We start from the raw sequence: 12,794 nt of genomic DNA on the forward strand, positions 1-12,794 counted from the left end.
AAAAAAAAAAAAAAAAAAAAAACTGAGACGAAGAGCAGAAACCCAGGAGAGGAGACAACTGGCCGAAGGCAGAGGCTGGTGAAGCCCAGCAGGCTCACTGCGGAGCAGGAGTGGCTGGCTTACTGCCTGCCTGTTCCAAGCAGGAGGACATGCACACACACCCTGATAGCCCCTTTTGCTTGTTTGCCACTAGGTAACTTATTTCTGGAATTCCGAGAGGATTTTGAGCAAGTATATAAGGTCTACTGTGCCAACTATGACCAGGCCCTGCTGCTGCTGGAAGCGTACCGGAAGGAGCCAGAGCTGCAGCAGGAGATCCAGAGCATCATCCAGGCTGTGCTGTGAGTAGTGTGACCAGCGAGCCTGGCTGTTTAGCTCAGCCCTGCCCGGGACTGCGTCAGGGTGCGTCAGTTATCAGTCAGGCAAGGCCTGGCCATGCTGCTGAGACAAGCAGCTCCTAAACCTCAGGGTTTCAGACCTGGGTTTCTGTCTTCCTTATGCTCCAAGGGGGGTTCTCCTTTTACTTGTCCTCCTTGCAGGATGCACATGCGCAGCAGCCACTGTCTGGAACATTAGCAGCAGCTGACAAAGGGCCCAGAGCTCTGGAGGCCCAGTGCTGGTTTTGAGTGCTCTAGTTCAGAAATGCTAGCCATCTCTTCTCACTGTTGGCCTAAGCTATTTACTGCTTTATCCGTCTGTCAGGATGCAGGGCATAGCATCCTTTCATGTATCCTGAGACAGAGAGCCAGAAATACTTAGTGACCAGCACTTAGGCCACAGTAGGGAAAGGCAGTGGTGTGGTAGGAAGCAGGGGCTATCAGTACCAGGGATGGAAGCAGGAGTGTATCACCTTGGCTCCCTGCTCTACGGAAGGCTGAAGTCCTGCCCATGGACAAGAGTCACAACTACTCCCAGTGGCCTCACAGCCCTAGTGTCTGTGGGTGGGAGTCCAGGTAGAAAAATGCAGGAAGCACATTTTTAAGTGTAAAATTTTGAATGAGTAACATAGTTATATGATTCAAAAACTATAAAAAGAGACACTTACATAGTGAAAAAACCCTCCCCAACTCTGTCCCTTCATTACCTAGTCACCACCCCTTCTGAAGGTGATACAGGGAGAAAAACTGGTCTTGGGTGGGTGACCTCCAAACGATAGAGGGAACCTCTAAATGACATAGAGAAAAATGATCTCTGGACCTGACCTGCACGAGTTCATGTTCTCTAAAACCAAAGAATGAATTTTAGGAACAAACGGAGGTTACGAGCAGAATATATTTATTGAGAGAAAGAAAGCTCCTGTCCCGGGAGAGGGACAGGAGGATGGGGCCCGAGCAAGTAGTTTCCCCCAGGAAACTGTCTCTGGCAGGGACTTTTATAGAGGAAAACCATGTGGTGAGGCGGGTCTAAGGTGGTGGAGAAGACATGGGAACTCCCTTAGTTGGGCATGAGGTGGGACAAAACTATGGTCAACCAATGAGATTACAAGCACCATTGCTCAGGTAAAATTGATTAAATCCAGTATCAAATGGGAAAGCGAGTCATGTAGCAAGCGGGCACAAATACGGAACAGGGTCTCTTCCTGTTGGGGGTTTAGCTAGTGACTCATTTGGGTTCTTTCAAGTTGATTGATACTATTTAGGATATCAATCCCTGATGCCCATTCCTAGGGAAGTATGTAGCTGTGCTTCTTCTTTTTTTCTTGGTTTTGAGGTGTGGCCCATATGGGAGTGTCTGTCTCTTCCAAGTTGCAAATCCACCTTGTCTTCCATCTTGTCTCCTTGAGGGCCTGGCCCTGTCTAACTGCTTGTAATATTTCTGTCTAACTCGGCTGCCTACAACAAAGGGAAAGCCTTCAGAAGTCTTAATGGTTACCTTAAAGTTAAGGTAACTTTTTAGACTTTCTTATGTATCTTTGTATAGTTCCTTTTTGTGTAGGTTAGCAATTCCAAACACTCTTAACCTTCTGACTTTTAAATGAAAGCTTGTATCTTTAAAAAAAAAAATCTCATTATGTTTATATCTCTCTTGGAGGTCTTTGCATTTCAACACATAACATCCATGGTTCTTTAGCTGTATGCGTGTTCTTTTACCAGGTGGCTAGACCACAGTTTATCTAGCTGGTCTCTGTGGGTGGACAGACATTTGGTTTGTTCTTGTTCTTTTCATATAATAGACAGCGCTACAATGTTTATTCATTATTCACTAATATAAACTGTCTCATTCTGGTCCAAGTCTAACTGTAAGAGACTCTTCCAGAAGTGGAATTGCTAGGTCAAAGGAAATGTCTATTGAATATTTTGGTAAACTATAACAGCTGCCCTGGTAAAGGCCACATCACTTTATATTTCCATCAGCAACAGATAAGTGAGCTTGTTTCCCCACAGCTCCTCCCCCAGGATGTGTTGCCAAACTTTAGGATGTTTGCACTGCGGAACAGGTGAAAAGCGGTGTCTTGATATGGTTTTACAGTCATCGTATGACTTAAGGTAGTCATCATTTTTGTAAGAGCCAGTTGTCCATCCTTTCCTACAAATTGCTCTGCTTGTCTTCCACATGTAATAAAGGGCTAGGTCTTCCCTGGGACGATCACTGCATGGAGGTGGATGAAGATCATTTTCTGAAAATCAGAATAGTGGAGGAAAATAGAGATTTTTATTGTTATTAATTTATTTTATAAACATCCCTTGAGGCACCCCTTTTCCTGGCAAGAGAATAGCAGTATAGACTCAGAGGTGATGGTCTTGCATGGATCCTCCTCTATCTCTATCATCTCTCCTTTTTCTCAATCATCAATCTCTCTCTTTCCACCAAAGTCTCTTCTTTAAGAACCCATTTTCTAGTTTCTTGCCTCATAAGTAACTAAGCTCATTTCCCATGGTGGGTCTTCAAAATGTGGGCTTTGCAGGGGCCTCCAAATCCACTTTCATAGCAGCGAGGCAGACGATAGAACCAGGAAAGCAAGGAGCTGGGCATAGGATAGAAGGGAGGAGTGGAAAGAGAATGCGGCACCCTGTGGGGCACAGCTGCAGCCCAGTCCCAGGGCTTGTTACCTCATCAAGTCGCTCTTGCCAGATAACAGACCACCCCCCAACATGTAAGGCCTTAAAACGGACATTTATTTAGTTTATGCTTCTGCATGTTAGCAGTTTAACTGCAGTAAACAGAAAGCTGATTCTTCTTGGGAATGAGGACCCAGTGGATCCACAGTCCCTGGACGCTGTTGGTCCTGGCTGGGCATTTTAATGATCTGGGACACGTGAGCTGGCTCCGCTCTGGCCACAGATTCTCTCTTCTTCCTGCAGGCTGGCTTGTTCATATAGCAGTTGCAAGCTATAAGGGCAGTAGTGACAGCAAGGCCTTCAGAAGCCTTAATGTCACTCAAATCACATGGTATAGCTAGCCCAGATCTAAGACAGGGAAACAGATTCACTGCTCGGTGGGAGGGCCTCCAAATTCACATTTAGAGGTTGTGGAGACAAGGAGGGGAATAATTACAGCCGTGTTCTGCAAACCATCTGCCTTGGTTATCACATAGAATGCAAGTTCCCTGTAGCCTGATCAGTTGATTTCACAAGAGAAGCTGGAGGCTTAGGTATAATATTTCCCAGGTGTACAGATGTATGAACAGTGCTGTGGGGGAGCCCCAGGTGTCACTATGCTGCCCTCTGCAATCTGAGCCTCTCACAGGCCCTCGAGCCAGGTGGCCTGGTGGTAGACCTGGCTCAGCCCCTCACTGAGAAGGAGCCATTTCACAGCTTGAAGCCTAGTTTCCTCAAGGGTAAAGTACCTCCTGGAGTGACCCAAGAGATCCTCAGGGAATTCCATCCATTCTAGTTCTCTTAGCTGAGCAGAAATTATATTCTGAGACCATTCTGTGGTTCTCAACTCCATCAGTTCCAGTGCCCCCCTTTTGTAACAAATATTAAATACATTTGTTATCCTGAGATAGGATTTGAAAAAAAATTCCAAAATTCATAACTAAAAAAATCAATTTAATGACTTACCTGTAATATAAAGGAGAAATAAAGAGAAAACAAAGGAAATAAAAAGAAATTTTTGTTTTCTTTTTTTATGTATTTAGTACAAGGTCTATAGGGTCTCACTACACAGATCAGATTTATAGTGATCCTGCAGTTTTTAGCCTCCCAAGGCATGTGCCACCATGCCCAGTCTTATTCACCATCTCAGAGTGCCCCGGGGCCAGCACAGCAGGCTGGGGATCAAATTCCCAGCCCCTCCATCTGCCTAAGCAGACACTTTAATCCGCAAAGCTATCTGGCCAGCCTGGAAAATAATTTCTAATGAAATGTTTAATTCATTATGCAAATGCTCGGGTCACGTGACATTAACAGACATAATGAGGTATTCAGATGCTAGCACCTGGATGTAAGGAAAGAAAAAGACATGCCATTCTGTGCAATAAGTCCAGGAAAGGAGGGGTCAGAAGAGCATGTGCTGCAGAAGAGCCATTAGAAAACACACCTGACTTCCTTGTACATAGTAAGAGAAAGATGGCTCAGTTACTTTTCTCTCCTTGCTGGTACAAAATACCCAACACCCAAAAGTAAGGAAGGAAAGGTTTATGTAGCTCACAGTGGAGGTTGCAGTCCATACTTAGCTGGCTCCAAGGCAGAGTGGCACATGGAAGAGGGCAGGCTATCTGCCTCAGGCTGGGTGTAACACTCATACGCCTAATCCCAGCAACCCTTACACCATAATCCCAGGAGCTGTCACACCCATAATCCCAGCACTGGATCATGAATTAATCACAAACTCTAAAAGTCTTCCCCATAACTGCATGAGTGTTTGGGGGACAACTAGACACAAACTATACCAGAAAAAAATAAGATGATTGAAGTAGGAATAACATTACCCAGTGGGGAGCAGAGAACACAAGGAAAGGTGATGATTGTTGCAAATGATTTGAGTGTTATGTATAGAAGATAGTGTTAGGTATTTTCCAGTGCTATACCATGTAATGGGCAGAGTTCAAGTGTTATGAGGGTTGTGGTTCTCAAAATCACAGCACACTTGAGGCCTTTATTTAGTCATTGAGTGTTCAGAGGGACAGACGCCCCTGCTCACTCTGTGTCTATACCCCCAAGACCTGCAGGTTGCCAGGACCCCTGAGTCGGGTCTCAGGCCATGCCAGGAGCAACATCCTCCCTGTCAGCATGATTTTTGATCTCCTCTCTCATGAAACAATGATCTTGGCTTTCTTGTGCTTATGACCTCAGGATACTTCCCTGAGCTTGACCAACTAGAATTACTGTGCCAGCCATAAATCATCTTTTCTCAGATATCAGCTTAGATTGTACTTCTAATGAGATTCTGTGTGGTTGCAAAATGCATGTCCCTCCTTTCTTTGGGCAGGTGTTCATTTTATCCTACCTTTTAAGGGGACACTTGCCTGCAACAGCCAAGCAGATCAAAAACACCCCTCTGCAGCTGGCGGGGAGCTCTGCCATAGGCATAGGGTGGTGTGCTGAAGGTGTATCCTTGAGGCACAGGGCGGAGATGACTTGTATCAGGCCAGCACAAGCATGCAGGTTCCAGAATGATGGCAAGGCAGCTTAGCTTGGACAGGACACAGAGCCATCTTTCTTTTCCTTTATCAGTTCATTGTTGGTTTTAAATATAAATGTAATATGTGCTTATTTAAGAAAAAGCAAACCATACACAAATATATAAAGTAAAAGTCCATTCTCTCCTGGTATCTCATTTCTTTGTCACTCTCCCAGTAGTTAGTTTTCCACCCAAATTTCTTTTCTTTTCTTTTCTTTTCTTTTCTTTTCTTTTCTTTTCTTTTCTTTTCTTTTCTTTTTCTTTTTTTTTTGCGGAACCAGGGGTTGAACTCAGGCCCTTGCACTTGCCAGGCAAGCACTTATTCTACTGAGCCATCTCCCCGGTCTCCATCCAAATTCCTTCTGTATATTTTCAGACAGACAGATTGATAGATAAGCAGACAGACAAGCAGGGAATACATTTTTTTGGGGGGTAAGGGTTTCTACTGTACATTCTGTTCTAGAACTTGCTTTCTCATTGAATCAGTATAGTTATGAATATCTTTTCTCAACAGTGTGAATAGTTCTCTCATGTTCTTTTTAAAGGCTACAGAGAGTTCCTTCCAGGACAGTTTATAGACTTTGATTTATTTGACCCTTCCCTTGTTGATGGATTTTTGAATTACTTTCAATTTTCTGCTATCATAAATACAGTTGCTGAGTAACTTCTGCCTTTATCTTTGTTTGCTTAAACCAGTACTTCTCTGGGTAGGCTTCCAGGGTGGGGTCAGTAGAGTAAAGGTTCGTATGTTTCTTGTGTTGCTCAACTGCTGTCCAAGAAGTTCTTGCCAAATGATACTCTTGCCAAGAGCCAGAAAAAGTCCTGTTTCCTAACACCCACCCAGATCTGCATGTTCTTCTGGCTTTGGTGCCTATCTAAGAGACTGCATAAACATTTTCTCCAAATTATCTTGAGAAGTTATGAATGTGAATAGCACCAGTGTTCATTTATGATGATTTTAGTTCATTCATGATGGTTACCGTCCTGGCTCCGAAGAAGGCATGTGACCATGGCCCTGAGGGGCTGCCTCCTGTGCCCTTTCATTGCTAAGGTGAAGCTTCTTCCTAGGAGGCAGATGGCTCTTTCCCAGGGAAAATAAACGCACAGAGGATGGAATTTTGCAAATATCTGCCAACTGTTTCTACCTCCACTCCCCACCATAGGCCAAGCTCCAGGACACCGTTGGTGGGAACAGATGGGTAGTGGAGGTGACCCATTGGGTAACCCCATCCTGCCTCCCCACGTGTGCAGCCTGGAGGGGTCCCACCTGCTTTGCCTGGTCTTGGCCTCATGTTGGTCTTTCTTGAACATTTGGTGTGGAGATTTTTCCTTTGGAAGAAGAAGAGGCAAGGGAGCCAGTGAGGAAAGGCTGAACCGTGGGGCTGAGAAGCACTTGGGAGGATTCTTACAAGTAGCACACTTGGACATTACAGGCTAGAAATCTTATGGGTTTCCCAGAAACCAGTCATAATCAAGAAAAGCTTGTTGGTGGCCATCCCAGTGTCATAGTTATAGGAAACTCCTGACGAAATTCCAGACATCAGGAAGGGGCCTAGAAGTGTCTCTGGAGTGGGCTGCAGTGCCATTGCATTTGTCTGCATTTCTTTTTTTATTTTTTCCGGAACCGGGGATTGAACTCAGGCCCTTGCGCTTGCCAGGCAAGGGCTTATTCTACTGAGCTGTCTCCCCGGCCCCTTGCCATTGCATTTGTTCCAGTGCTTTGTTTTGTTTTTTACTTTTTCTAATAAAAATTTTAAGCCTTTAAAAAAGTAGCATAATGCAAGACATTCTCATATTCCCTCCTAAACTGAGTAAGAGTTAACATTTTATTGCATTTCATCTATTTAAGTGCTAAGCTATTTAAAAGAAGTTATAGGAATTATGACATTTTGTTATAGTTAAGCTATTTATAACTTTATACTAAAGCACACAGCATTTATGCCTTAAGTGCATCTTGAAAAATTAAGTTCTTGTGATTTTTTTTTTTTTGTGGAACCAGGGATTGAAGGCAGGCCCTTGCACTTACCAGGGAAGTGCTTATTCCACTGAGCCATCTCCCTGGCCCAATTCTTCTGATTTTTAAAAAGCAGCAGAGGCCAGGCATGGTGGCACATCCCTGTCATCCCAGCACTCTGGAGGCTGAGGCAGGAGGTTCCCCATGAGTTCAGTGCCAAACTGGACTACATAATGAGTTCAAGGTCAGTCTGAACTGTACAAGACCCTGTCTCAAAAAAAAAAAAAAAAAAAGTAAGTAGCAGCAGTACAAGATGCGAGGCCAATCTGATTGTGATATCTGTCACTGTGTTGATCACCAGGGCTGATTCAGCTGATCTGGCTGGCCTGGTGGGTGTCCCTTTCCTCCCTGTTATGGCTGTGTCTAGATGGCCACCCCCCCAAAAAAATGTGATGCAGTCATAGGTAGGGCACTTTCAGATTTAGAGTGTGTGATACTGCAATTGATTCATAGTGCAATGCTAGGCTCAAGGGCATCAGGATGTGAGTCCTACCTGCTCTAAGTAGCCTGGATAAAATACAAGGGATAGAAAGACCCTGGTAAGTCCCTTTGCTTGCTTGTTTTTCCTATCTTCTGCTTGCCATGAACTGATTGTCCTCTGTGGTCCCCTGTGCCTTGCCACTCTACCTTGGCACCAGGTGATTATAACTGAAACCTCTACAAACTGTCAGCTAAGTAAGGCTTTTCCCCTTTAACTTTGTGTTTGTTTGTTTCTGTATTTTAGGGAAGGGACTACAGAGTGTTCAGGGTCTCACTACTAGATTGGACTTGTAGTGATTCTCCTGTTTACAGCCTCCCAAGTGCTGGGTTTATAGGAGCACACCACCACACCAAGTCTCAATCACTGCCTCAGCATGCCCCGGGGGCAGGGCCGACACAGCAGGTCCAGGGATCGAGCCCCTGGCCCCTGTGCCTGCTTGCAGGTGCTTTAATCCTCTGAGCTATTTGGCTGGCCTCCCCCTTTAACTTTGGCTGTTGGGTGTTATGTCTCAGCACTGAAGGAAAAGTAGCTAAGAGACTCCCTTCCTGCCCATGTGAGTCCTTCCCGAAGGTACACACTTGGTCAAAGAAGGCGACTGACCACCACCATCACCACCCTTCATAGAGAACGACTGTTTCCTCAGCCAAGGATATATGAGTAGCCACACTCCCTTGCTCGAATCTCCAAGCTCTCCCAAAGCAGCAGGCCATGTTATTAAGTGAAAGATCATGTGGATGCTCAACACAGAGTTGTGCCTGGGATGTTGGAGTAGAGATGTCAAGTAGGGAGTTGACTGTGTGAGTCTGGAGCCCTGGACAAAAGTTAGAGATGGAAATGTGGGTTTGGGATATATTTAACATCATAAGACAAATGAGATCAATGAGAGAGTTGGCGGGTGGGGAGGAGGCTCCCGGACACTCCAGGGTTAGAGACAGGGCCACAGGGAAGGTAGAAAGAGCAGACTGCAGAGAGAAGAGAGCACGGGAGTCTCTGGAGTGGAAGGAAGAGTGTGTTTCAAGGGGAAGTGGCAGAGACCCATCGACCGAGGGCAGTGAACGCACCACTACCCGATTTGGTGCAGATGAGGGAGCAAGGCTGGGACTGACACGGCCCCCCTAGCAACGGGGCCTCCCAGATTGCTCATGAGGACAATGAGGGCCACAGGGGAGACAGTGACCTGCCTGAGATCAGACCTGCATAGCCCAGGGCCCCATGCTTTACCTGCCTAACACCAGCCTTTTCCCTTAGGCCACAAGCTGGACCTTCAGGCCTCAGTTTTGTACTGGTAATTCCCCTGCAAAGGATTACCAAGTACCCACTGTTGCTGCAGAAAATCCTGGAAAACACACTTCCTGATGCCAGTGCCTACCCTGTCCTTCAGAGGGCAACGTCTGCCCTCCAGGACGTGAATGCCAACATCAATGAGTACAAGATGCGCAAGGAAGTGGGTAAGAACTTGGGGCATTTAGGGGTTGCGTCAGTGAGAATGCTTCCAGTTACAAGAGGCTGGTAGCACACCAATAAAGATGCTGTGGCATTTGTAATTATACACTCAGAGGTCATATATGCTTTAGGTTTAATTTGATCAAGATTGTAGCTTCATTTTCCTGTAATTCTCTTGTCCCTGCTTTTTATAACAGCTTGCTTCATCATCAAGCTGGTTTCCCTCAGAGTACTAAGTGACTATTGTTCTAAAACTCATGTCTATACACCATGCGCTCTATGGTAAGATAGGGATTTTTCCCCCTTTGCTAGAAAAACTGAATTGGTGCCTCATTGTATGAAGACCAACAGGCTGTGTGCTCTCCATGAAGTTGTCACTATGGTTAGGAAACCACCATGGACTGATTAGCTTAGGCCTGCACATGCACTCAACATTACTGAACCAGCCAGTGTTGCCAGGAGGGCGGGTTTCTATGGATCGGTCTATTCCAGTAAGCACCTATCCTGTGAGCCAAAGTGAGGCCAACTTTATCCAAACTGTGTGGCTGCTACAGTGTGGAGGAAAAAATGAATACTGGAGTGGGGCAGAAGGGAACCCTGTCTTTTCTGTTGCTGCAATAGAAAGAGTTGGAAAATGGAGCAGTGGCCCAAGTATAGAGACACTTAGCTGCACACAGTCAACATGATAATGATAATTTAGCTGGTATTTCCTTTTCAAATTATTATTTTAGTCATACAAATATTTGTGGGGTACTGTGCTAATTCAACACATGTATGCAGTATATAGTGATCAAGCAGGTTGATCGGTCATTGTTGTTAAGGAAGTAACTGAGAGTATTTCTTTTGTTTTTTTAGTTGACCCTTGTGCTGGGCTGGGGAGATAGCTCAGTAGAATAAGCACCTGCCTGGCAAGTGCAAGGTCCTAAATTCAATTCACAATACTGGAAAAAAAAAATCAGTTGACGCTTGTGCTAAGCCTCTGAGGTTGGCCTTGTTAACCCCATTTTGCAGTTGGGTAAATGAGAGCTAACATCACCTGTTACTGGTCACAGCTGGTAAGGGCCAGAGTGAGGATTCACACTGAAGCTTGGGGTCTTCATCACCATGCCACACGATATTTGGTGTCTCTCGGTGTGCTTGTTTCTCTACCTATGATGACAGGTATCAGATAAGTAGGAAGCATTGTGACAGAGCTAAAAGTGACCAAGGACTCCCAGACAAATCGCTACTCTCTGGGACTTCCTTTATGGTGTCTCTTCCTCTTCACATCTACAGCCTTATGTAATCCTCCCTGCAAGGTGGCCAGCCTCACTTTACAGATTAGCAACCTGAGGAGGAATGGTGCCATGCCAAGGTCAGGCAGGTGGGGAGCTCTCACCTGCAGTGGAGGGCACTGAGCAGTGAACTTTCCCTATGTGACTCCCCATTCTGATGACAGATCCTGATGGAGCAGAGGGACCGGCAAAGTGTGTCAGGGATGCTGGCTGTCCTGGATCAGCCCTGGTCACTGAAGGTGCCCTCCCTCTCCTATGTTGGTGCAGCCTCCAAGTACACCAAGGTAGAGCAGCTGACCCTCCGGGAGCGGCTGGCCCGAATCAACACACACACCCTCTCCAAGAAAACGACCCGGCTAAGTCAGATGCTGAAGCAAGAGGCCGGGCTGGTGCCCAGGGTGAGCATGGCTTGGGTGAGAAGTCACCTCAGATCCTCCCAAGGGTCCAGAACCTATGCAGTAGGCAAGGTGGGAGACTGAGGCTCCTTTCTGAAGTGAGACACTTGAGGCTGAGATAATAAGGTGCCCAGAAGAGACCCCACTTGTTCCTGAAGAGGCAATGTTAGCCCCTCTTAGGCTACAGATAAGACAGCTGGTCTCTAGGGTTGTGTAAACAGAGCTACTAGTAGCAGTTCAGGTTGAATTTTTTCTTGCAAGCCAGAGTTATGGGTTATGGAATCCATACAATGAAATTGGTGTTATTATCTTCATTTTGCAGATAGATGAGAAAGTAGGTGGTGTCTGATTCCATGATCCAAATGAAAAACCACTGAGCCACACTGTCTTTTTAACTATCCCACTCAGTTTTGTGGCTGGAAGAATGAGCTCTGGCAGACAAGTCTGTGGAAAGCTGGTCCCCAGTGAGGACTTGGATGTGGGAGCTGGTTGTGCACTGCCCCCGTGTGGATCCTCTCAGCCCTCACATGCAACACTTCTCTTTCAGACAGAGGACAAGGAATTTGATGATTTAGAGGAGAGATTCCAATGGGTGTCTCTGTGTGTGACTGAGCTGAAGAACAACGTGGCTGCTTACATGGATAACTTTCAGGTGAGGACCCTGCAGATTTCATAAAGGGCAGGTCTGGGCTGTTGGCCAAGTTCACACATTGTGGAGGCCCCAGCCACAAGGCATTGTGGGTGAGTCACCCAGCCAGTTGACTGCCCAACACCCTCCCCCCAATGCCATCACTCAAGGGCAGGTCCACTGGGTTGGGTCACAAATCACTGGGCTCACATCCCCTTCTCCAGGGATCAGCACCTAGAACCAGGGAGACAAACTCAGGTGCCAGAAGATTCCAGGCAAGTAACTTCCCTACTGAGTAGGGTGTGCAGGGAACAGGCAGCATGACAAAATAGGAGCTTCACCTCTGACAGGCTGTTTAGGAAACATGTTCAGCAGACTCATGTGTGATATTTGAAATTCAGATAGCTGAATGATGTAAAGATGTAAGGAAACCATTACTATTTGACTTTGGGAGACTGTCACTCTGCGGGAATGTGGGCCTGTCATGACCACTTCTGATTAAAAATAATAGTAACAGCAACAAGACCCTGGAAGCCCAGAGTTTTAGGTGGAATATCTTGATGTGTCAGTGTGAGCAACTAGTTAAGTAAAAATTCAAATGCTGTGCAGGAAGATACCGTTCGTCAAAGTGAATTCTGCCCACAGGGCCACCAGATTGTGTCCACCTAGGATGTCACTTTTCTGGGCCACAATCCCAGCTCCATCCTTGTCATTGTGGTGACTCATTACACACACACACACACACACACACACACACACACACACACCAGGGGTGAGGCTGTCAGTCACATCCACTTGCACAGACCAGCTGGGTCCAGGATGATGGAAACTGGGTGGCACTACGGGAAACAGGCAAAAAGGAGGTGGTGATGGGTCTCTGCCCCTCCGTGCATGAGGGTCAGCACCCCTGTTTATGCATGTGCTGTCCAAGGTTCAAGATTCACAGAGCAGGATCTTTTTTTTTTTTTTTTTGAGAACTGGGGATTGAACTTAG

The 12,794-nt window shown here is 46.1% G+C and overlaps 1 protein-coding gene across 1 annotated transcript in view; it reads left to right on the top strand.

Moving 5' to 3' along the window:
- Positions 1 to 12,794, top strand: part of Arhgef37 (Rho guanine nucleotide exchange factor 37) — a 64,599-nt gene that overhangs the window by 23,558 nt on the left and 28,247 nt on the right. Inside the window, exons 4-7 of the mRNA XM_004631288.3 lie at positions 194 to 341; positions 9,309 to 9,508; positions 11,045 to 11,175; positions 11,720 to 11,824. Coding sequence (XP_004631345.1) covers positions 194 to 341; positions 9,309 to 9,508; positions 11,045 to 11,175; positions 11,720 to 11,824 — 584 coding nt within the window. The remainder of the gene's footprint in view (positions 1 to 193; positions 342 to 9,308; positions 9,509 to 11,044; positions 11,176 to 11,719; positions 11,825 to 12,794) is intronic.

This window comes from Octodon degus, unplaced genomic scaffold, assembly GCF_000260255.1.
Source record: "Octodon degus isolate 3935 unplaced genomic scaffold, OctDeg1.0 scaffold00040, whole genome shotgun sequence".
NCBI classification, from domain to species: Eukaryota; Metazoa; Chordata; class Mammalia; order Rodentia; family Octodontidae; genus Octodon; species Octodon degus.